Source organism: Eschrichtius robustus, chromosome 19 (genome assembly GCF_028021215.1).
Source record: "Eschrichtius robustus isolate mEscRob2 chromosome 19, mEscRob2.pri, whole genome shotgun sequence".
NCBI lineage: Eukaryota > Metazoa > Chordata > Mammalia > Artiodactyla > Eschrichtiidae > Eschrichtius > Eschrichtius robustus.
Window position 1 is genome coordinate 52,512,822 of NC_090842.1, and position 24,582 is coordinate 52,537,403.

A 24,582-nucleotide genomic window follows, 5' to 3' on the forward strand; every position below is an offset into this window, starting at 1 on the left:
AGTGGATTTGCCTATTCTGGACATTGCATGTTAATGGGATCATACAATATGTGAACTTTGTGTCTGGCTTCTTTCACTTGGCATATTGTTTTCAAGGCTCATCCATGTTGTTGTGTGTATCAGTACTTCATCCGTTGTTTTGGCCCTGCAGCATGGCTTGCAGGATCTTAGTTACACAACCAGGTGTTGAATCCAGGCCCTGGCAGTGAAAGTGCCGAGTTCTAACCACTGGACCGCCAGGGAATTCCTGTACTTCATTCCTTTTATGATTGAAGAATATTATTCCATTGTATGGCTATACCACTAAGTTGTTAGACATTTGGGTTGTTTCCACTTTTTTACTATTATGAATAGTATTGCTCTGGACTTTCATATACAGGTTTTTGTGTAGACATGTCTTTTATTTTTCTTGGATATATACATAGTTGTGGAATTGTTTGGTCATATGGTAATTCTACTTTTAACCTTTTGAGGTACTGCCAGACTGTTTTCCAAAGTATTTGCACCCTTTTACATTCCCACAGATTCTAATTTCTCCACATTCTTGCCAACACTTGTTATTGTTTGTCTTTTTATTATAGTCATCCTAGTAGTTGTGAAGTGGTATCTCATGGCTTTGATTTGCATTTCCTTGACAGCTAATGATGTTGAGCATCTTTTCATGTGCTTATTGGTCATTTGTGTATCTTCTTCAAAGGGTTCAACTATATTTGATCATCAGTTTGGGCAAGGTAGATTAACTTGTAAAACCTGACACTGTAAAAGAACAGATGAACATATTTGACTAGAGAAATGAGGGAAAAGCGTGTGTGTGTGTGTGTGTGTGTGTGTGTGTATGTGTGTTGAAAGATGCTGTAAACAGATGGTAAAAGATAAAGGACAGGCTCCCCAGAAAAATAACCAGCACTCTTCACCCATATCAGGCCTGAGCTTGAGAAACAGGGTGCTTGATGATCCTGTTATTCAGCTGTGACTTTGGAAGTAGAGACCATGGTCTCCACCTTCATCCCCACAGCACCTGTCTTAAGGCCACAGATATTGCAGCCACTGCCAGGTTTCTGCAGATCTATGGCCTGACAAGTAGAGAGGTCACTTGCCACATGGATAAACATAGTTTCATCTATATTGAAGCATATATCAGAATTTCCGTCCTTTTAAGGCTGGATAATACTCCATTATATGGTTATACCACATTTTGTTTATCCATTCATCCGTTGATGGATATTTGGCTTGTTTCGGCCTTCTTGGTATTATGAATAATGCTGCTATGAACATAGGTGTACAAATATCTGTTTGAGTCCCTGCTTTCAGTTCTTTTGTGTATATACCCAGGAGTGGAATTGCTGGATCATATGGTAATTAACTACATGTTTAATTTTTTGAGGAACTGCCATGCTGTTTTTCCATAGTGACCGTACCATTTTACATTTCCACCAGCAATGAGCAGGGTTTCAATTTCTCCACATCCTTGCCAACATGTTGTTTTCTGTGTGTTGTTTTTTTCTTTTTATAATAGTCATATATGCATATGAAGTGGTATCTCATTGTGGTTTTGCTTTGCATTTCCCTAATGATTGGTGATGTTGAGCATTCTTTCATGTGTTTTTTGGCCATTTGTCTATTTCTTAGGACGAATGTCTATTCAAGTCCTTTGCCCATTTGATAATTGGATTGTTTGGTTATATGTTTTTGAGTTATATGAGTTCTTTATATATTCTGGATATTAATTCCTTTTCAGATATATGGCTTACAGATATTTACTCCCATTCTTTGGGTTGTCTTTTCACTCTATCGGTTGTGTCCTTTGATGTACAGAAGTTTTAATTTTGATGAAGTAAAATTTGTCTGTTTTTTCTTTTGTTGCCTTTGCTTTTGGTATCATATGCAAGAAATCATTGCCAAGTCCAAACTCATTAATTTTTATACACTTAATGAATTTTGCTCCAGAAGAGTTATTCTTTTGATTCTGAAATTCTACCATTATTGGCCATTAATATAAGAGCTTATTCTTCAGGTTGACTCTGGGTCCTATGACATGGGCTGGGTAGTATTAGATGGGTTCCCTGATTTCCGGCCTGATAAGAATTCCTGGGCTTATCTTTTTGTTTCTGACCCCAGATCTAGAATCAGCCATTTCTATAAGGAATTCTCATCCTATTTGGTGGGAGGAAGTAGTATTAAGGGCATTAATTGCAACTGGGATGTGAATTTAGATCTTTTCAGTAAAGTAAATGTGTACTTTTTAGAAAGAAAAAGATAACTCATGATTCAAATTCAATAGAAGGATTACAGGATTTTTATTTCTTTGATTTTATATTTGTGTCTCTTCTCCTTTATTGACAATAACACCAGAGAGGTACAGTCAAGACACTGTTTTAACTTGAAAAATCCTTCTCTTTATGGTTATGCCACCAATTTGATAAATAGTTTAGGTTCACTTGTCTGTTTTTTATTTTTAGGGATTGTTTTATTTTTTATTTACTTTTGTTTTATAATTATATAATATATTTACATGGTTCTAAAGATAAAACGATATAAAGCAAGGTAGACTGAGAGAAGTATGGCTTCCTACCTTGCCTTTGTTCTTCTCTGTACCTCATAGGTAAACATTTTTATTGGTTTATTCTTCCATTGCTTATTTTAAAAAATATAAGCAAGTGTGGGGTGTGTGTGTGTTTGTGTGTGTGTGTGTGTATCCCCTACATGTTATTCCACTCCTATTTTATTTATTCCCTTGTTTTTCATCTTGGCAATCATATTTCTTATTTCCAAGAGTTCTTCCTTGATTTCTGGTTCATTTATGATTTGCTTGTTTTTGTTCTAAGGATGCATTATCTTCTCATATCTCTCTGAGGATACCAGTTAGAATTTCTTTCCAGGTGTTTTTCTGGGACCTAAAATATATGTTTCTTCTGGAGTCTGATCTGCTTTTCATCTTAGTTTTCCTTTATGTCCTCTTGGTTTTCTTTCACTATCTGGTGATGCTTATCAATGAAGAACCAGATTGATTATACAGGTTATTGACAAGATGTTCCTGTTTTTCCAACAGTCCTCTTGCCTTAATAGGAGTTGGCTGATTCAGTGACCAGGAGTGAGAAGTATGGAGGAGATCAGGTAGATGAACCTATTTCCCACTCCTGACTGTACCTGCTGACTCAAAGCTGGGCATTTATCCAGCTCCTCCAGGAAAAGGGCTCTGCTTCTCTGCCCGCCTTTGGCTTTACATGTTCTGAGAAGTGTCTAGCTCTGCTCTGGTCTATCTTGTCGTACAGTTTCCTCCACTTCCTTTCTGTCTTCTAGAAAGTGGCCAGTATTCAAATAGACTATATCCCTCGGCCGTTTTAATTACTGTTATGTTGTGATTCCCTTGTGAATATCTTTATGTTATGTCTTTGGGATTTGAGGAAGGTGGGGAGGTAAGTATATGTGCCTGTTTATTTAGCCTGTCGTCTTGAAATGAAGCTACTTTGTGCCATACCATTTCTGACAACAGGACTGCTTTTCACTCCTTTTTCTCTATTGGCTTAATGACTGAAATGGATTTAAAATTGTTCTCTGTGTTCACAAATAATAACTATCACATCACTGAAACATGTGATGCCACCCGCCCTAGAATACATAGATTTCTACTCAGTTTAGGGATTGGGTGACTTTACAAGACGTTTCTTGTTTGTCAGTAACTTTTTTCCAGACAAGCAAGATAATAAGGCCTGGTTACTTTCACTTACTGGAATGATAATAATAATAAGATCATCAAACAATTAGTGCTTAATATGTGCCAGACATTATTCTACATGCCTTGTATGTATAAACTCATTTAACTCAATAACAGTAGTTACTGTTATTATCCCTATTTTACAGACGATGAAACTGAGGCACACAGAGGTTAAAGAACTTGCCCAAGTCACATAGCTGGTAAGTGGCAGAGCCAGGATCTCACCCAGTTAGTCAGCCACCAGGGCCACTCTCTTTTCCACTGCATCTCTAAAGGGAAGCTCTTCAAATTTTCTCAGGATGAAGACTTTTTAAAACTTTTATCTGTTATGGGTATAAGAAAACCCTTTTATACTTAACTTTTGTCTAGTTTCAAGCATGTTCTTTGTTATCATTTGAAATACAAATTCCTGTTGACTTTGATGCAGAAAGGAATGCTTTAAATGATGTAATCAGGTCTGAGTTCAATTTTAATCTATTGAGAATTTTTGCAAATTATTGTAGTGTTGAAAAGATGTGATATCTACTAAAATGTCCTTTTCTGCCATGTGTTTGAGAATGTTAGGCAGGATTAAAACTTATGAATACCGTACTTAAATCTTACAAGTCTTGGCTACAACTAACTTCTGAGATCTTTCACAATGCATATTTATTTCCATGTAGCATGAATAGTGGATTCATAAATGGTGAATATTTTCCCAGTGAAAATTCTTTTTAAGAAAATACACAGCAGAAATGTCCTTAAATGGATTGAACATATTTTAGCCCTTCAGGGAGATAAATATGGGGGGAAAACTTTCAAAAAACAATAAGACAAGTACTGAGAATAATTTTATTAAAAAAAATAAAAGGGATATATCCAGGTGCTTATATACTTGTTTGTGTGCATTTTAAACTTTTCATTACAGAACTGTTTGATCATATACAACAGTAGAGCAGATAATATGATGAATCTCACGTGTACCCATCACCGAGCTTCCATCAGTATTTTGTCAGGGGATATTATGATGACTGCCATGAAGATGACTCCTTAGACGGATGTCACCACCTTCTTTACATATTGTTTCTTGGCAAAATCCTATTTGAAAATGATAGAACTTGAATGGTATTTCAATTCCATGATATTTCCTTGAATTCAACACTATCTAGTTTTGATTACAGCAAAGGTCAGCACAGGAACACCAGATCTGTTAAGAATAAGTAAAAACCAATTTTTGTTTTCTTCAGGGGCTTGTTTGTTCTTTCTGCCTGGAGAAGAACCTCAGGCTTGACTGTTGGACCTGAGTGGTCTTGTTAGAAGCAATTATGATACAAACAGAAGTTTTCATTGAATTTTCCAACCAGCCCCTTGGTTCTAAGAAATAGAGTCATTTATCACATGGAGGTGGAAGTCCCTTTCTGGATTCTTGATAAATAGGAATGTTGGTGAAATACCTGAGTTGCCTTAAGTGGTGTTTATATAGTCAGCAGCTTCAGATGTCCATGCTCAGGTGTCCTCATCCTTGTAGCTTTTAGCAGGTTTTTAGCTGACCAGTTTGATTCTCAAATTATAGCATGCATCTAGAATCACCTGAGGATCTTGTAAAAAATGCATATTCTCTGCTCCTACCTCCAAAGATTGATTCGTTAGATTTGGATTGTATTCCAGGAATCAGCATTTTAATAGTCATTCCATTAAAAGGGATGTTCTGATTCTAATGTCAGGAAAGGAAGTCCTTAAGCTTTGGTTACCCACAGCTGGGCTGGATGGGCAGCTGTGACTGACTGTATTGCTTACCCAATATTCCATGTGTCCCCCTACATTTCCCAGTTTATCTTGTGGTTACATTAGCGCATGTGACTAATTCTGGCAAGGGGCTGTGATGGGAAGTGATGTGTGTCACTTAGAGTGGGAAGCAGTAAAGAGTCGATATGAGTTTCTTTTCTTGTGCTAAGGTGACTGTGGAAAACACAAGTTCCAATGATGTCCCTACAAGTTGAAGGGCTGCCTTGAACTTCATGTGAGCAAAAAATAAATCTTAGGTTAGGCCACTCCTTTCAGGATTTATTCCTGTAGCGTAGCTTAATGTGTCAGTCTGGATAGTGCTGAACAGAATATTTATGTATACATTTAGAGTTCTGAGAGTCAAGATACGGGCGCTATGCGGTCTAGTGCAAGACATTTAGTATCCTGAGATTTTTCTTCCCTCATCTGTAAATTGAAGGGCTTAAATTAGATGATCTTTAAGGGCCTTTTCAGTACTCACATTCCCAGATTTGGGATAGCAGCATTTAAATCCAGATTTCTAATTGAAGTGTGAAAAGGAAACTAAGTCTGGCATTAAAGGTATCTCTGGAAAACTAATTATTTTTAAATTAATTATTTAATTTATTTATTTATTTTTGGCTGCGTTGGGTCTTCATTGCTGCGCACGGGCTTGCTCTAGTTGCGGCGAGTGGGGGCTACTCTTTGTTGCTATGAGCGGGCTTCTCCTTGCGGTGGCTTCTCTTGTTGCAGAGCATGGGCTCCAGGTGCACGGGCTTCAGTAGTTGTGGCTCGCGGGCTCTAGAGTGCAGGCTCAGTAGTTGTGGCACACGGACTTAGTTGCTCCGTGGCATGTGGGATCTTCCCAGACCAGAGCTCAAACCCGTGTCCCCTGCATTGGCAGGCGGATTCTTAACCACTGCGCCACCAGGGAAGTCCCGAAAACTTATTTTTTATTATGTACCTTTTGGTGTTAAATGAGAAGTTACATAAGGAAAATGGCAATGAAGTTACATAGGGAAAATAACAGCTTTATTGAGATATAATTCACATACCGTATGTGTTTTAGTATATTTAGAGTTGTGCAACAGTCACCATTATCTAACTTCAGAACCTTGTCATTGCCGCAAAAAGAAACCCTGTACCCATTAGCAGTGATTCTCCATTCCACAAATCTACTTTCTTTTTCTATGGATCTGCCTATTCTGGGTATTACATATCAGTGGGAGCATATAATATGTGGCTTCTTGTGTCTGGCTTCTTTCACACTTAGCACAATGTTTTCAAAGTTCATCCATGTTTTAGCATGTATCAGTACTTCATTCCTTTATATGTACATAATATATATATTTAATGTTCCATTGTATAGCAATACCACATTTTGTTTATTCATTCATCAGTTGATAGACATTTGGGTTGTTTCTATTTTTTGACTGTTTTGAATAATGCTGCTGTGAATGTTGATGTATAGAGTTTTGTGTGGATTTATATTTTTCATTTCTCTTGAATATATACATTGGAGTGGAATTGCTGGGTCATGTGCTAACACTATACTTATTTTAAGGAGCTGCCAAACTGTTTTCCAAAGTGCTGTACTATTTTACAATCCTACTAGCAATGTATGAGGGTTCCAATTTTTCCACATTCTCACCAACACTTGTTATTGTTTGTCTTTTCGATTGAAGGAATCATCTCTGATGAAGCAGCTATATGCAAGCTAGTCAGTGAAGAGATATTAATATGTATTTTACCTTGTTAAGTTGTTCTTTAAGCATTTGTAATATCCATTGGCATTTTTATAAAACAATTTCACCATGAGCTTAGCACTAAAATAAAAAGTTTAATGAATAATAACTCCTCAACTTGTTTAGCTTTTACAAATGTTATTTTTTATTTTTAAAATAATGCATTCTAGAAGGGGAAAAAAAGGAGTGAATGTGATTCACCAAATGTAATTGTTCTCTTAAAGCATAAATTTGTCTTTATAAATTATATACTTCTAAATTGGCACATAGAGTGTACCTTAAGTATATAGGCTTGAGCCTTTAAAAATCACAATGAAATCCTGAAAGGTTGTACATTATGGAATTGCTGAATTGTTACATTAAATATACCATGGGTTCAGTACTTAAAGGAACCTCTGTATCTTGTAAGATGGTCAGTAACCCTCTGATTATTTGTTTCATAGATTGATTTTTTTTATATTATATTTTTAAAAAGAGGAGTATCCCATTATGTTGGGAACACAAGTGTTTCAAGTAGTGTTATATATAGTTGATCCTCACGATTCTCAGATCCTGTATTTGCAGGTTAGCTTACTGGCTAAAATTTATTTGCAACACAAAATCAATACTTGTAGCGCTCTTGTGGTCAGTTGTAGACATGTGCAGAGTGGCAAAAAATTTGAATTGCACAACATGCACACCCCCAGCTGGGGATGAACAGGGTGACGCTCTGCCTTCTCATTTCAGCTCTCAGACTATAAACAAGTATTCTTTTCATAGTCTATTTAGTGCCACATTTTTTGCATTTTTATACTTTTTGTTGGCAGTTTCACTGTTTAAAATGGCCCCTAAGTGTATTGCTGAAGTGCTCTCTAGTGTTCCTAAGCCCCAGAAGGCCGTGAGGTACCTAACAGAGAAAAGACGTGTTAGATGAGTGTCATTCAGGCATGAGTTATAGTGCCATTACCTGTGAGTTCACTGTTAATGAATTAACTAAGGTGTCTTTAAACAGAAACACACATAAAACAAGGTTATATATTGATTGGTGAAAATGTTTTGACTAGAGGCTCACAGGATCTAGGAGTACTGATTCAGTATTTGCTAATTCAGTGTACATGGCAACTTTTTATAACTGCCTGTAAGTAATGAGAATCAACTATGCATGATGAATTGCTTTTCTCTTGTTGCTTTCAAGATTCTTGCTTTGGCTTTAGGCAATTTGATTATAATATGCCTAGGTTGATTTTTTTGCGTTTATCCTACTTGGAGTTTGTTGAGCTTCATAGATGTGTAGATTCATGTGCTTTTTATCAAATTTGAGAAATTTGGGGCCTTTATTTCTTCAAATATTTTTTTTCTGTGCCTTTCTCCCTCTCCTCTTCTGAAAATCCCATTATATGATGCTGGTATGCTTGATGGTGTCCCACGGGTCTCTGAGACTCTTTTCTTTTTTCTTCCTGTTCCCCAGACTGGATAATCTCAATTGGTTAATCTTCAGTGTCACTGATTCCTGTTCAAATCTGCTGTTGAGCCTTTAGTTAATTTTTTTATGTTAGCTGTATTTTTCAACTCCAGAATTTCTATTTGGTTCTGTTTTAAAAATATTTCTCTCTTTTAGTAGTATTCTGGATTTGCTGAGACATCATTCTCATATGTTCCTTTAGTTCTTTTTTTTTTCTTTTTAATGATTTTACTTTTTTAAAAAAATAGAAGTATAGTTGACTTCCTTTAGTTCTTCAGATATGGTTTCCTTTAGTTCTTTGAACACATTGAAAATAGCTGATTTTAGTCTCTGTCTAGTAAGTCCAACATCTGGGCTTCCTCATCAGTTGTTTCTCTTGTTTGTTTGTTTGTTTGCTTTCCTGTGTAAGGGCCATACTTTCTTGTTTCTTTGCATGTCTTGTTAAGTTTTAATTGAAAACTGAACATTTTTTATGATACGATGTGGCAACTGGAAATCAGATTCTCTTCCCTCACCAAGTGAGTTCCAAGTCAGATCAAATAGAGATCCTTGCAAGTGGGATCTTCCAGGGAACCTGCAGATAAGTCAGATAATGATAATTTTCTAGGAATGAGACTCTGAAGGAGCTCTAACCTAGTTCTGCTCCCTCCAGTTCTGCTGCCTGCCTTCTGGTTTTCACTGCAAATGCAGCTGTGATTTTTCAAGGTTACCATAGAGTTAGAGAGCAGGGAATGGAACTAGATCAAGTTAAAATGCTACAAAGCTGACTATAGTGGTCCCCCCCCTTACCCACAGTTTCATTTTCAGCCGTTTCAGTTACCTGCAGTTAAGTGCAGCCTGAAAACATTAAGTGGAAAATTCCAGAAATAAGTTTTAAATTGCACGCCATTCCGAGTTGCATGATAAAATATTATGCTGTCCTGTTCCATCCCGCCTGGAACATGTATCATCCCTTTGTCCAGTGTATCCACACGCTGTATATGCTACCCGAGGTTTCAGGCATCCACTGGGGGTCTTGGAACATATCCTCCATGGATGGGGGTACTACTGTATTCTTACTGAGATTCAGCCATTTCTCTTGAATAAATGCTCCCCAGTTTGCTTCAATCCTGTTAATTTCTAGAGTCTTTAAAAAGTTGATTCTGAGTCATGCACCACAATGTTCATTGCAGCACTATTTACAATAGCCAGGACATGGAAGCAACCTAAGTGTCCATCGACAGATGAATGGATAAAGAAGATGTGGCACATATATACAATGGAATATTACTCAGCCATAAAAAGAAACGAAATTGAGTTATTTGCAGTGAGGTGGATGGACCTAGAGTCTGTCATACAGAGTGAAGTAAGTCAGAAAGAGAAAAACAAATACTGTATGCTAACACATATATATGGAATCTAAAAAAAAAAAAAAGGTCATGAAGAACCTAGGGGCAGGATGGGAATAAAGACACAGACCTACTAGAGAATGGACTTGAGGACACGGGGAGGGAGAAGGGTAAGCTGGGACAAAGTGAGAGAGTGGCATGGACATATATACACTACCAAATGTAAAATCGATAGCTAGTGGGAAGCAGCCGCATAGCACAGGGAGATCAGCTCAGTGCTTTGTGACCACCTAGAGGGGTGGGATAGGGAGGGTGCGAGGGAGGGAGACACAAGAGGGAAGAGATATGGGGATGTATGTATATGTATAGCTGATTCACTTTGTTATAAAGCAGAAACTAACACACCATTGTAAAGCAATTATACTCCAATAAAGATGTTAAAAAAAAAAAAGTTGATTCTGACCAATTTGGCCAGTTTTCTCACTGTTTTTATGGAGGAGAGAATTTTTGGAGGTCCTTACTCTGCCATTTTTTATGACATTACTTCCCTCCCCTTTCTTTTTAGGTTTTTATTTTCATGAATCTGCTGCTTTCTTCTTAGTACTGAAATTATAATTTGGATTAGATCTGAATCTTAAAGTTTGCCAAGGCTTTTCATCTAGAACTTTTTATTATACCCCAGTTAGTCATGTAAGCATGTACATTTCAGAGTAGTGCGGTGCACATATTCTTGGCCCCGCTGGCTTATTGTAAAGGAGGAAGGAGATTTGATTGAAACCAGCCATCTGGTAGTCTCTGCAGTACTGCCTTCTGGGTTTCCCCTCCCTCATGCTGTTCCACTTGGAATGAAACTTTCCTTACCCAAGCTTCCCTCCTTTTTGTTCTAGTTAATCCTTTGTTTCTTCCTTAAACTTTCACTGAAGAATAACACATAGGAAAGTACACAAATTATAGTAACTATGCTTGATTTTATTATCTCCAAGTAAACACCCAGATAATCACCACCCTGGTTAGTGGGTAGCCACCCACAGAGCTGACCATCTACCCAGTAAATCATTTTTTAGATGTAGCAGATGTTCATCTATTCTAAATAGACATTTCTGGAGGCCAGTAGTATATATTTTTCCCTATTTCTCTCCTTTTTAATTGATATATAATTCTCATACCATAAAATTCACCATTTTAAGTGTGAAATTCAGTGAGTCTTAGTACATTAACAAAATTGTGCAACCATCACCACCATCTAATTCTAGAATGTCTTCATCACCTCAGAAAGAAACTCTGTATTAATTAATAGTCACTCCCCATTCCCTTCCTCTCCTCAACTCCTGGCAACCACTGATCTACTTTTATCTGTCTCTACGGATTTACTTTATCTGGATGTTTCATATCAATGGAATCTCACAGTATATGACCTTCTGTTTCTGGCTTCTTTCTCTTACCATAATGTCTTCAAGGTTCAGCCACACTGTAGCATTTATCAATACTTCATTCTTTTTTTTTTTTTAATAAATTTATTTATTTGTTTATTTATTTTTGGCTGCATTGGGTATTTGTTGCTGTGCGCGGGCTTTCTCTAGTTGCGGCGAGCAGGGGCCGCTCTTTGTTGCGGTGCATGGGCCTCTCGTTGCGGTGGCCTCTCCCATTGCAGAGCACGGGCTCTAGGTGCACGGGCTTCAGTAGTTGTGGCACACGGCCTTAGTTGCTCTGCGGCATGTGGGATCCTCCCGGACTAGGGCTCGAACCCGTGTCCCCTGCGTTGGCAGGCGGATTCTTAACCACTGAGCCACCAGGGAAGTCCCACTTCATTCTTTTTTATGGCTGAATAATATGCCATTGTATGGCTATACCACATTTTGTTTATTCATTCATCAGTTGATAGACTTGGGTTGTTCCACTTTGGGGCTATTATGAATAATGATGCTATGGACATTCATGTGCAAGTTTTTATATAAATATATGTTTTCAGTTTTCTTGGGTATATGCTTAAGAGTGGAATTGCTTGGTCTTAATGGCAACTCTCTGTTTAACATTTTTCGGAACTGCCAAACTGCTTTTCACAGTAGCAGCATCATTTCACATTCTCACCAGCAATGTATGAGAGTTCCAGTTTCTCCACATTCTCACCCACACTTCTTTTCTGTTTTGTTTTTCGTTTGTTTTTACTGTAGCCATGCCAGCGTGTATGAAGTGGTATCTTACTGTGGTTTATTTGTGTTTCCCTAGTGACTATCCATGTTGAGCATCCTTTCATTTGCTTATTGGCCAGTTGTATATCTTTCAAGAAATGTCTTTTAGTATCATTTGCCCACCTTTTAATAGGTTATTTGTCATTTTATTGTTGAATTTTAAGAGTTCTTTTTGTATTCTGGATACTAGACCCTTAACAAGATATATGATTTTCCAGTATTTTTGCCCATACTGTGGGTTTTCTTTTCACCTTTATAGTGACCTTTGATGCACAAACGTTTTTAGTTTTGATGAAGTCCAGTTTATCTATTTCTTCTTTTGTTGTTTGTGCTTTAAGATGTCATATCCAGCTCCCCCTCCCCCTCCCTCCCCCTCCTCCCTCCCCCCTCTCCTCCCCTCCCTCCTCCCTCCTCCCTCCTCCCTCCTCCCTCCTCCCTCCTCCCTCCTCCCCTAGCACAGGGCCCGGGCGGCCGGGGCATTCTGCAGCCAGCAAGCCGGGCATGCAGCCGCCCACTTGCGCTGTGCCTGCTGCAGCCAAACCCAGCCCGATGGGAGCCGAGCAGAGAGCAGGGATCACGAGCCCTGGCCAGAGTGAGCGCGTGCAGCCACTGCCGAGTTGGCACCTGGAGGACATGGAGGAAAGGCCGGCAGAGACCAACGCCAGTGTGGACGACTCGGCGCCCCCCTCGGTGGCCCAGCTGGCCGAGCGATTCAGGGAGCAGGCAGCCGCTGCAAAGGAGACACCAGCCAGTAAACCAACAAGAAGGAAACTGCCCTGCTCCCTCTCTCTGTTCCTCCCCAGGGTAGAACTGGGCCAGAATGGTGAAGAGAAGTCACCGCCCAATGCAAACCACCGTCCTAAAGTCAAGGTGAAGAGCTCGCCTCTGATCGAGAAGCTCCAGGCCAGTTTAACCTTTGATCCAGCGGCCCTGCTGCCTGGGGCCTCACCCAAGAGTCCCGGACTCAAGGCCATGGTATCACCATTTCACAGCCAGCTTTCTATCCCCAGCAGCCCTGGCGTGTGGTCTCAGGCCAGCGAGCCAGAGGAGGTGCCCGTCAGCTTTGACCAGCCTCCTGAAGGCAGTCATCTGCCCTCTTACAGTAAGGTGCAGACGAGGGGCTCCATAAAAAGGTGCCCTCCCTCCAGGCGATTCAGAAGGCCCCAGTCGGGCTGTGGGGACCTGGGGGAGCTCAGGGCCGTGGAGTCCTCCCAGGAGGATGGTGCCAAGGAAGAGAATGGGGACAAGGTGTTCCCAGCCAAGAGCAAGACTCCAGGATCCCCTCCTCTGAGGAGGACGCCCAGCAGGACAGAGAAGCAGGAGGAGAAGGGAAGGGCCTCGGGGGTAGCCCAGCAGCACGAAACGGCCATGGGGAACTCCGAGGAGGGGGCCAGCCAGCGTCCAGCCCAAGCCTCCAGCCTAGAGGCAGAGGATGGGTGTGGGAGCCCCACGGAGGAGAAACCGGCTGAAGAGCAGACGGAAGAGCCTACAGAGGTGAAGGAGAGGGTGGCCAGTGAAGAGGAGGAGCCCGGACAGAGGAGCCAAGACACAGAGGGGCTGGAGGAGGGAGCTGTGGGGGAGGAGACCCCCCCACAGCCCATCCTGGAGGAGGGGAGGGCGACCACAGTCCTGAGCAGGGGACCGGCAAGGAAAAGCAAGATGGAGGGGGCCGTCCTCAAGCCAGGCTGTGACCCTGGCACTGGCCATGCCCAGCCGGACACTAGCAGTGAGGTCCCCAAGACAGAGGATGACACCCCTGTCCAGGGCACTAAAAGGTGAAGAAGATCTCATTGTGCCTAGTGATGAAGCTGCTGGAGCCGTGTCCTTGAAGTAGCAGGAGTGATCGTAGTGACAGCAAAGGAAGCCATCACAGGAGCAGGATGGCGTGAGGGTCTGGAGTCAGCCTGAGGACACAGGGTGCAATTTCCCGACCTCTGCACCATCGGAGACAGAGATTGGATCTGAGGGCCAAGACTTTCATCAACTTGAGTTTGTGTCACTTGATGGACTTGGTTTAAAAAAAAAAAGAAACGTATTTAAAACAATTTACTATGGTAACAACTCCCCAGGGATACTGGTCAAACTGTGGGGCCCAGATACTGTCCACACCCACCTAACCCTATAGCTGACCTCAGAACTGGACTGGGATTTACCTAATCAGATTGTGTTTATGTAAGGTGATAGCCTTTTTATTGTTCTTAAGTTCTCAAATGTAAGTAAAAACTCATTTCAGGTAGCTAGAAACAAAGTAGTATCACTGGAAATATAAATCCTGTAAGTTACAGAAGACCTTAAATTGTATAGAGACCCTGAGACAACCTTTCAGCTTGGTCCAAATTTGACTGGCCCACCAATTTTGAAAACACTGGACGAGAAGAGATAATTATTGAAACATTAAAAAATATGTGTCTGTTGCAGCAAAAAAAAGAGAGATGTGTCCAAGAAACCATTGCCTAATCTAAGATCACAAAGATTTACACCTATATTTTCTTTCTTTTTTTTTTAAGTTTATTTATTTTATTTATTTACTTTTGGCTGTGTTGGGTCTTTGTTGCTGTGCGCCGGCTTTCTCTAGTTGCGGCGAGCAGGGGCTGCTCTTCGTTGCCGTGTGCATGCTTCTCATTGCAGTGGCTTCTCTTGTTGTGGAGCACAGGTTCTGGTGGCGCGGGTTTTAGTAGTTGTGGCACAAGGTCTCAGTAGTTGTGGCGCACGAGCTCTAGAACACAGGCTCAGTAGTTGTGGCACACGGGCTTAGTTGCTCCATGGCATGTGGGATCTTCCAGGACCAGGGCTTGAACCTGTGTCCCCTGCATTGGCAGGCGGATTCTTAACCACTGCGCCACCAGGGAAGTCCCTGTATTTTCTTATAAAAGCTTTATAGTTTTAGCTCTTACATTGAGGTCTTTGATCCATTTTGAGTTAATTTTTGTTTATGATATAAGATAGGGGTTCATATTCTTTTTTTTTTTTTTTTTTTTTTTTTTGCATGTGGATATCTAGTTGTCCCATCACCATTTACTGAAAAGACTGTTCTTTCCCAACTGAATGGTTTTGGCACCCTTGTCTAAAATCAGTTGACCATAGAGGTATGGGTTTATTCTAAACTCTCAACTGCGTTCCACTGATACATATATGTCATTTCTTAATGCCAGTGCTCTGCTGTCTTTATTACTATAGCTTTACAGTACGTTTTCAAATTAGGAAGTGTGAGTCCTCCAACATATTTTTTTCAATATTCGTTTGGTCGTCTTGGGTCCCTTGCATTTCCATATGCCTTTTAGGATCAGCTTGCCTATTACCGTAAAAAAGGTAGTTCAAGTTTTGATAGAGATTGCATTGAATTTGTAGATGAATTTGGTGAAGTATATTTTTAAGTATTACAAGTTTCATTTACATAAACTATGGAAGCATGTAAAGCAGAAAAAAGTTTAATGTTTATGGTGACTTTTAAAAAATTAGTAAGTATATGGGTCTTACTTGACCTTCTAGGATCATCTGGCAGAGGAATGAGGGTGAACTCTCAGAGCCAGGGGCACCAGTGTACAACACAGAACAAAGGAAGTTTCTCCTCAGGGTTGCTCAAGACACTCACTATGGCCAATTCAAGGTGATGGTTTTCCTTCACAGACCACACAGTTTCTGTGTGAGCAGCCTTCTGTCCTTCAGCACTCCTGCTGAGTGCTTCTTTTGTACGTTGGAATTTGTACAGCCACATTGATAACAATGGAGCACTTGGGTAGGAATAGATATGATTGCCTTATTGTAATGAATTTTAAAAATGAACATTTGGGAACAGATTTCTTACATATAGCTGTTTGATATCTTGTTTCTTGAAAAGGTTATGAGAGTTTTTAAGAGTCAAGATTCTCTTGAACACAGAGCTACAAATGGTGGCTGGTTTAGTTGGATTTATATGCTAGCTGGGTTAGGATTGCTATACTTTTAGAGTATGTGTTTGTATCCATAGCACTTTTCTCATCTCTTGCTCTTATAACCTGCCTGCCTTCCTGTGTTCCTAATGCAATTGTAGAACCGTAAAGGAGTGATGAGTGATAAGGTATGACATATTTATTTTTATCTATCAAAAAAGGAAAATGGAAAGAAAGCCTAGTTATCGATAAGTAAACCAAACTATATACAGACATCATGTATATTGAAGTTTAATATAGACTACATGTATCATTCAATAAAACATATTTGAACTGTTGTTATGTTTGGAAGAATAGATAGTTTAGGCAAGTGTAAACCTAGTTGTAGCTCTGTAGGAAGAATCACATTACTCTACTATTGTAGGTTCAGAAACTGCAACCAGAGGTGTTCAGACCTTGCTGTTTGCACCTATCCAGAGCCAGGGGTTCTATAGAAGCTTCCCCAGGGTGTAAGAACCTGCACACCCTCCGAGGCTTCCTTTCAAACATCTGGAGGGGAAATTGGTACCTGGGTGAGGATGAGAAGCATCCTGTCTACAAACCTGCCAGCCACTTACCTCTCCAGGCTCTGTCTTTCTGTATGCTGCACTTCAGCCCAGATGGGTATCCTGAACAGACTTTAAGCCATCCTGCTTCAGGGCCTTTGCTGTGGTGGTCCTTTCATCTGGTGAGCCCCAGCCATCCCTTTTGCACTTATCAAAACCTATCCTACAATCAAGGCCTAGCTCCGAGTAACATTTTCTTCATAACAACCTTCCTGATTTCTCTCAATCTTTGTTCATTGCTCCATTTCCAAATCCCCCTTAAGGTTTTGTGAGTGCTCTACTTGTCAACAGCCCTCACCTAATCTGTGTACTCTTCTAATCCTCTTGTGGATTTGTGAGCTCTTTGAGGAGGAAACACAAACATGAGTCCAGGCCCTGCTTGATGTGTCACTTGTCAGCCTGAGTTTTGGAGTGGTTAGTGGGGAATCAAACTTTTTGTTGCATTATTTTTGTACTACAACTTGAGGAATTTTCTAACAGTCGTCATATCATAGTTCCACTCTCACTCTTGTACCTGCTTTTATAAGGTTTTTATATAGTTTCTTATTCATTTGGAGCCCACCTTTGTGGATAATAGCATTTCAGGAGTTAATGTTCCAGAATTACTCACTGTCTTGTAACTTTCCTAACTCTGTCTTATTTTTCCCCCTTACAGGAAATGACTTAGAAGCCTTACAAATACATCTGTGCATTCTTGCTTCAGACTTTACAATTGAGGGCCAACCCAGTCTGGAAGCACCTCTTATTAATGTTATAAGGAAACTGCTACCTCAGCAAACAAAAGAAAAGAAGGAGAGGACTTATAATAAATGCCTTTTTTTTTTTTTTAAAAAACCCTTCTTTTCAGAAAATATTAAAGGAAATTTTTCGCATTGAGAAGACACTTTACAGGTAAATGGATTTGGCAGGCAGGCTCTGTCAAAATTCTGCAGAGATTTGATCTTCCTTACTGAGGACTTAGTGTGAAGTAATTCTGTACTGCTTTTTAAATTGCTGTTGATCAGCTTGTGGGTTTTGGGGTTCTAACTTTTCTGGTATATTGAAGATACATTATATTACATTATATTACATTTTTTAAAGTTAAGTTATTTTTCTGCCATTGTAAATACAAGTATCAAAATATTCTTGCAAAGCAATTCTAGGTAAACATTTTTCTCAGCAAGCATATCTTTTTATTAAGAGAGTGGAATGCTAACATTTCTCATATAGCATTTTGGACACACTTTTATTTTTTGTCAGAGGTCCTGCCTACACTGAAAATATTAATTATATAAACCTGTTGTCCTTTTCACAACTACATTGGATCACATGGTCACCTGCCTCATGGAAATGCCTTTTTTAAAACTTAGATTTGCAGAACTCCACTATTTTTATACCTAGCTACAGTTTTAGGGGGGAAAAAAAAGGAATCAGGACCCTGACCCTCTCGCAGTCACTGGGACAGTTCCCCTTCCCGCATGTATTGCTGCAGTGCCCAGGACAGTAAAATGGACTACAAGCGGCGCTTCCTGCTTGGCGGGTCCAAGCAGAAGGTGCAGCAGCACCAGCAGTACCCAATGCCTGAGCTCGGCCGAGCACTGAGTGCTCCCCTGGCATCTACGGCCACCACCGCCCCCCTGGGCAGTCTGACTGCTGCAGGCAGCTGCCACCATGCCATGCCCCACTCCACTCCCATTGCTGACATCCAGCAGGGCATCTCCAAATACCTGGACGCCCTCAACGTCTTCTGCCGTGCCAGTACTTTCCTCACAGATCTCTTCAGCACTGTGTTCAGGAACTCTCACTATTCCAAGGCAGCCATGCAACTCAAAGATGTGCAGGAGCACGTCATGGAAGCAGCCAGTCGGCTGACTTCAGCCATAAAGCCCGAGATCGCCAAGATGCTGATGGAACTTAGTGCCGGGGCTGCAAACTTTACAGATCAGAAGGAATTCAGTCTCCAGGACATTGAGGTAGAGTATCTTCTGTGTCATACTTGGGTAGGAAAATGTATTCCAGAGGTAAGTGAGAATGTTTGTCTTAGTTTTTTCTCAAATCACTGAAATGATTGATGGTCTTCATCCTCTTTCCATTGATACCTTGTCCTTGTAAAAAATTTTTGCATGCCAGGTTCTGAATTGCTTTCATTTCAAATTAAGTAAGATAGAAGATTATTAAACAAACAAATCAGCCTATGTTTTATATTCTTTACATTTTCAAGTTGGAACTTAATTTCCAAATAACATTACTGTTAAAGTACATAGTAGGGACTGAGAATTCTAAATATGATTATGAAGATTTCTTTGTGAATTGTCATTATATAGAACCATTGGTTTAATGTAGAAAGTTCTACACATGTTTACAGGATAAGTTATTTTTTCAGTTCTAAATTTACATCTGTTTATATTTGGATGCATTTGATTCTTATTCAGTACATTTCTTAGGGTCTTTGGTAATCAAAATGAAATATTCTCCCTTTTTCAGGACTCTACGTTAGAGTGTAAGATTGGAATACAAATTTCATTCAGAATAAAGATGATGTTTTTCCTTCCTTCGTTTAGGAAATAATTTATTAAACTGTCATCTGTTAAATTAACTTCACTGCTAGATTTTTTAAATTATTTTTACCTGCTCAGAGAGTTCTTCTGAGTTTGATTTTTCCATGTGTCCTTGTACGTTTTAGCAGCACATTAGAGGTTAGGTTTCTGGATGCTAGGAGGGAGAATGTTCCTTTCCCCATCCTGGGGTTGTGTTTGATTTTAGGAAATCACTAGTCTTCTGAACTAAATCTGATGATTGTGGTAGCTGAATAAGCTAACTTACACTGTTGTGGGTTTAGGGGAAAAAAAAGTTAGGCTATTAAGTATTATGACTCATTTTTTATTGTGTTTAAAAGGCATATTGTGATTTTGAAGGCATTTATAAGAGGAATTTAAAACTATTTTTGTTTTTATTTATTTATTTTTGGCTGCTTGGGTCTTTGTTGCTGCGCGCAGGCTTTCTCTAGTTGCGGTGAACGGGGGCTACTTTTCATTGCGATGCGCAGGCTTTTCATTGTGGTGGCTTCTCTTGTTGTGGAGCACAGGCTCTAGGCGCGCGGGCTTCAGTAGTTGTAGCACGCAGGCTCAGTAGTTGTGGCTTGTGGGCTCTAGAGTGCAGGCTTGGTAGTTGTGGCGCATGGGCTTAGTTGCTCCACAGCATGTGGGATCTTCCTCGACCAGGGCTCGAACCCGTGTCGCCTGAATTGACAGGCGGATTCTTAACCACTGAGCCACCAGAGAAGCCCAGAAACTATTTTTGAAAAGACACAATAGTCTTGGTGTATATCAGGCGTTAGGCATCATCAAACTTTTTCTGTAGAAGGCAAATTGTAAGTAAATTTTAAGCTTCGTGGACCACATGTGTCTCTTTCACATTCTTCTTTGTTTTTTTTAAATAACCCTTTAAGAATGCGGAAACCAGTTTTACCTTGTAGACCTGTCTGTTGGACTGTATTTGGCCCATGAGTTATAGTTTGCTGAATCTGCTGGTATAAATGTATAATATCCTCCTTGGCTCATTCTATTTTGAACCTATCCAAGTTTATTTTTATTTTCTGATTTTTTTCTATGATCACATCATATATTCAGAGAAATTATGATTTTGAAGTATTTTTAAAATGGCTTGTCATAGTTTAAAGTATTTTTTAAATTACACATGTAAATCACATATAAAGCATATTTTTAAAAAACGTACTTCTCAAAAGAAATTCAAGCAGTGAAACTTAAAACTACTGTTCTACTCTCCCATCCCATTCCTTTTCCCAGAGGAGACCACTGTTAACTGGTTGGTTTGTGCCATTCCAGACTACTGTGTGTATAGGCACAGATGTACAGCTTTGACTTTTGTTTGTTTTATGTGAAGAACCATGTTCAGCCCGCAGGATGCTTGGTCACTGCTGTGCAGAGATGTGGCAGCAGAGCAGTTAGGGCCTCTGCCCTCTCAGAATGTGCTGAACAATATTAGACCCAAGTTGTTTCAGCTCCCATCCTGCAATGACACAAGCACCTTTAGCTTTATTTAGAATGTCAGGCAAGAATGGTTTGAAAATGAGGCCAAAGCCTGTTATTTTAACCTGAACGTTACTGGGCTCTTCTTCAGTCCATGCCTCCAGGTGCTGGAGGAGACAGAGCTAGGCCTGTTTGCCCTCCAACCCTGTAGAGCAAGTGCCCTTGTTCCCCAGGTCAGAACAGCTAGAGAAGGATGAACCAACCCTGAGGAGCTGGGTTTAGTAAAGCCACTGGGCACAGTAGCACCTACCTCGTCCTTTCTGCTTTCCTGGGACCAGCATGGACCATTTGAGCTGAGAAGGGGAAATATTTCTTATTGTTGTGTTTTGGAATTTTGGCTTGACTTTCCCCATTGAAATGCGATTAGGATAGCTGGAATACTACCATGTTTTTGTATATAATGGGCTAAACAGGCTTTCAGAGGCTAAACTGGAAACTAAGTGCTGTTGATGGGTTTTAGAATATATGCGTGTATTCTAGGTTTCAAACTGCTGACTTATAAGTAAATCCTAAAATGTGATTGTGAAATGTAGGCCTGCAGACGTAACATTTTGCTCTTTCCACAGAACAGTATTTGTTGCTTCTGGAATTTATGTACTGACGTGGTCTGTCTCTCAGGATATTCACCAACTCAGATGGAATAGCTGGGCATTTGGGTTTTTTTTTTTTTTCCTGTTGGTTTTTTAAAGATTTTATCAGCAAGGCCCAGAGAAGCTCTTTAGCATTCATCCTTGGGGAAAGAAGTCTGTGGCCTAACACTGATGAACTTGACTGGCTAGACAAGGACCTCTGCTCAAGAGCTTAGCCCAGGACTGCGGTTGAGAAAAGCCCTGAATTCAGTATTCAAACGCTTGACCATTTGAAACCTGAGACAAAGTACCAGTTCCACTGTCCCACCCCTGAAGGTAGCCAAAACGTGCTTCTAATGCTCCCTTACGGGCAGCCAGGTTTCGGATATGCTCATTGATTGACAGATCCTGGTGCCTGTGTCTAGGAACTGCAGTTGCCAACTGTGTGCTCTGGGGCAGGCAGGGTGTACATGAGTCCTGTCCTGTCTATACTCAGCAGTGACTTTGCCCCTTACCCCGGGTGGTTCAACCTCATAATCTCTCTGTTAGAGAAATAAGTTGTGAGTAGAAAGTGACTCTGCTTTTTTTTTTTTATAAAGGTGTTGTATTTATTTTTTAATTATCTACATTTTTTAATTTTTATTTTATTTATTTTTTTGGCTGTGACGGGTCTTAGCTGCAGCATGCGGGATCTTTCTTTGCGGCACATGAACTTCTCTCTAGTTGTGGCGTGCAGGTTTTCTCTCTCCAGGGCACGTGGGCTCTAGTTTGCAGCATGTGGGCTCTCTTGTTGAGGCACGCGAACTCAGTAGTTGTGGCACGCAGGCTTAGTTGCCCCGCAGCATGTGGGATCTTAGTTCCCCGACCAGGGATCCAACCCGTGTCCCCTGCATTGGAAGGCAGCTTCTTTACCACTGGACCACCAGCAGAGCCCCGACTCTGCTTCTTATTGTCTGTATGGCCTTGAGCAAATCTTCTAACATCTCTAAGCCTCAGTCTGCCCATCTACAAAATGGAATTACCACCCACCTTCCAGAGTTCTGGTGAAGATCAGAAGCGATTAGTGTGTGTGAAACACTGTACCCAGTTAGTTGTCATCACCATCACTTATTATTATTGCTTCCAACATGGCTTGAAAAGTGTTATTAGTCCTTCTCTGCAGTACAGAGCACAATTATGTACAGAGCCAACAAAAGAGAGAAATACACAGCAGATTAGTCTCACTGGAACCCTTTTAGGTGGAAAAAGTTGCCACTCCTAGAACATTTGCTCTGCTCATTTCTTTCCTGGTTCTTGAGGTGAGCACCTCCCTTTCCCTTCTGTGTGATTTTCTCTTTTCGTGTTGTAAGGTGGCAGCAGTATTACCTTGCCTGATGTAGAAACTGCCAGGACATTTCCAGCATAAAAGCCCTAGGGGACCTCTTGTACTAATAGTCACTGCTCTATTTCCCTTGCACCTAGAATGGGGGTACATAGGGAAGGAAGTGGAGTGGGGGATGTCTTGGAGTCCACTTGCTGTAGCTAGGAATCTTTGAGCAAGCCAGTTGGTAGTTTAGGTGGGATTTTCCCCCCTTTGGATTTATAGAAAATGTATAGTTTACATTGTTGTAAGTGTTGTCTAAAATGTTGTCTAAAATGAGAAATATGATCTTAATCAAGTGCTTCATGGGGATTCCTTTGTGTAAGTCTCGAACTGCCAGTCCAGCCAAAATGTGAACTCAGGAAAAATATGGTTTCCCATATTGAATTTGTTCATTATACAAAGCTTTGACACCCCACAACATTTTTTAGAGGTAGACCATACGGGACCTGATGTTTCTATCTTTTCTTTTCAAGTCTAGGGGCATCTCCATTGGTGTGTTAATTCTAATGTTCCTGTAACATGCCAGGCTACATGAATTGAGTGGCTGTGAGTTCTCTTTGATTTTATCTACTTCAATTTTATTTGTCCTAGAAATCTGGTATCCTAACTAAGGATCATTTGCAAGTAAAACATGTAGTTCATATTAAAGAAGTATAGACAACCCCATAATTAGGTTTTCTATTTATTAGAAAATCAAAGATGTCAACTTCTTTTTATAAACATCTATCACGTGTCTTAAATAAAATTACTTTTTCAGTGCAAATGTAAATAAAAGAATCAAATTGACTTGTGGTTCATGCGTTCATTCCACAGATATTTATTGCACACTTTGTGCCAGGGGCTGTTCCAGGCACAGAGGATACAGCGGTGAGCAAGACAGAAATTCCTCCCTTCGCATAGATAGATGAAGGCTGTGATCTTAGATAAGATAGTTAGAAAAGGCATCACTGAGAACATGATATGTGAGTAAAGAACTGAAGGAGATGAAGGAGTAGGCCCCAATAATAACCAGGAAAAGAGGATTCCAGGCAGAGGGGACAGCTAGTGCAAAGTTCCTGAGGCAGGAGCAAACTTGAGTGTTTGAAGAGCAGTGAGGGCCTATTGTGGCTGAAACAGTGAGCAAAACAGAGACACTAGGTGTGAGGTCAGACAGGTAAAGAGGTCATCCTCTGAAGGGAAGGTGAAGGGAGGGCAGCAAGGTGAAGTGATGACACTTCTCCCCTTGCTTTCTTCACCCCGTGGCAGCTCTGAGGCTCCAGTTTCACCTCGGGGCCTCAGTGTTGGTACAGGGTTCCCAAGAGTTGTATAGCTGATTCACTTTGCTATATAGTAGAAACTAACATAACATTGTAAAGCAACTATACTCCAATAAAAATTAATTTAAAAAAAAAATGATAAGTTGGGAACTTTGAACATGTACTGTGTCCTGGTCAATTGGGACTTGCTTCAAAACATTCCAGCAGAAAAAGGTGGAGTTAGGGAGAAGGATGAAAAAAACATGGCAAAATGTTGATAGTTACTGAAGCTTTTTGATGGGTTCATGGGGGTTTGTTATATTCTGTTTTTGTGTATATTGGGACATTTTCCAAGTTTAAAAAAAGGGAGAGAGAAACTTTCGACCACATGATAGAAGTAATGTATCAGGAACACCCAATAAATGATTCCATTTCATAAGTGATTTGTGCGTGTGAAGTGGTCTTCTAACAGAAAGGGAAGTATTTAGGAAAACTCCTCTGTTTTCTGTCTGCTCACAGAATACTGCATCTCTGGCATTCTGGTCATAAGTTTGTTGGTGGGGTTTTTTCCCATACCAAGCAATTCTGGATCAGTTCTGACGTTTTTTACCTGGAGTTAGCATCAGATCCCACAGGTAAGGGCTCAGTCCCACTAGACTGCGCCCCCACCCTGCCCCCTTAGACAGCAGTTACAAGTCCAGGGTGTTACCTATGTTTCTTACCAACTGGCTACAAATCAGAAGTCCCCATGA

The 24,582-nt window shown here is 40.4% G+C and overlaps 1 protein-coding gene and 1 pseudogene across 5 annotated transcripts in view; both read left to right on the top strand.

Annotated features, from left to right (window-relative positions):
* GARRE1 (granule associated Rac and RHOG effector 1) overlaps window positions 1-24,582 on the top strand; it is an 80,503-nt gene that overhangs the window by 13,682 nt on the left and 42,239 nt on the right. For 2 of the 5 annotated variants that reach the window (XM_068528293.1, XM_068528290.1), the window contains exon 2: window positions 17,291-18,587. The exons of 1 other annotated variant lie outside the window; for it this stretch is intronic. In XM_068528293.1, the coding sequence (XP_068384394.1) occupies window positions 18,093-18,587 (495 nt within the window). In that variant the 5' untranslated portion in view covers window positions 17,291-18,092. Of the gene's footprint in view, window positions 1-3,861; window positions 3,916-15,679; window positions 15,769-17,290; window positions 18,588-24,582 lie in introns of those variants that run through there. 2 more of the 5 variants (XM_068528291.1, XM_068528292.1) reach the window with 2 other exon arrangements.
* On the top strand, window positions 12,652-13,940 carry LOC137752397 (capZ-interacting protein pseudogene; annotated as a pseudogene).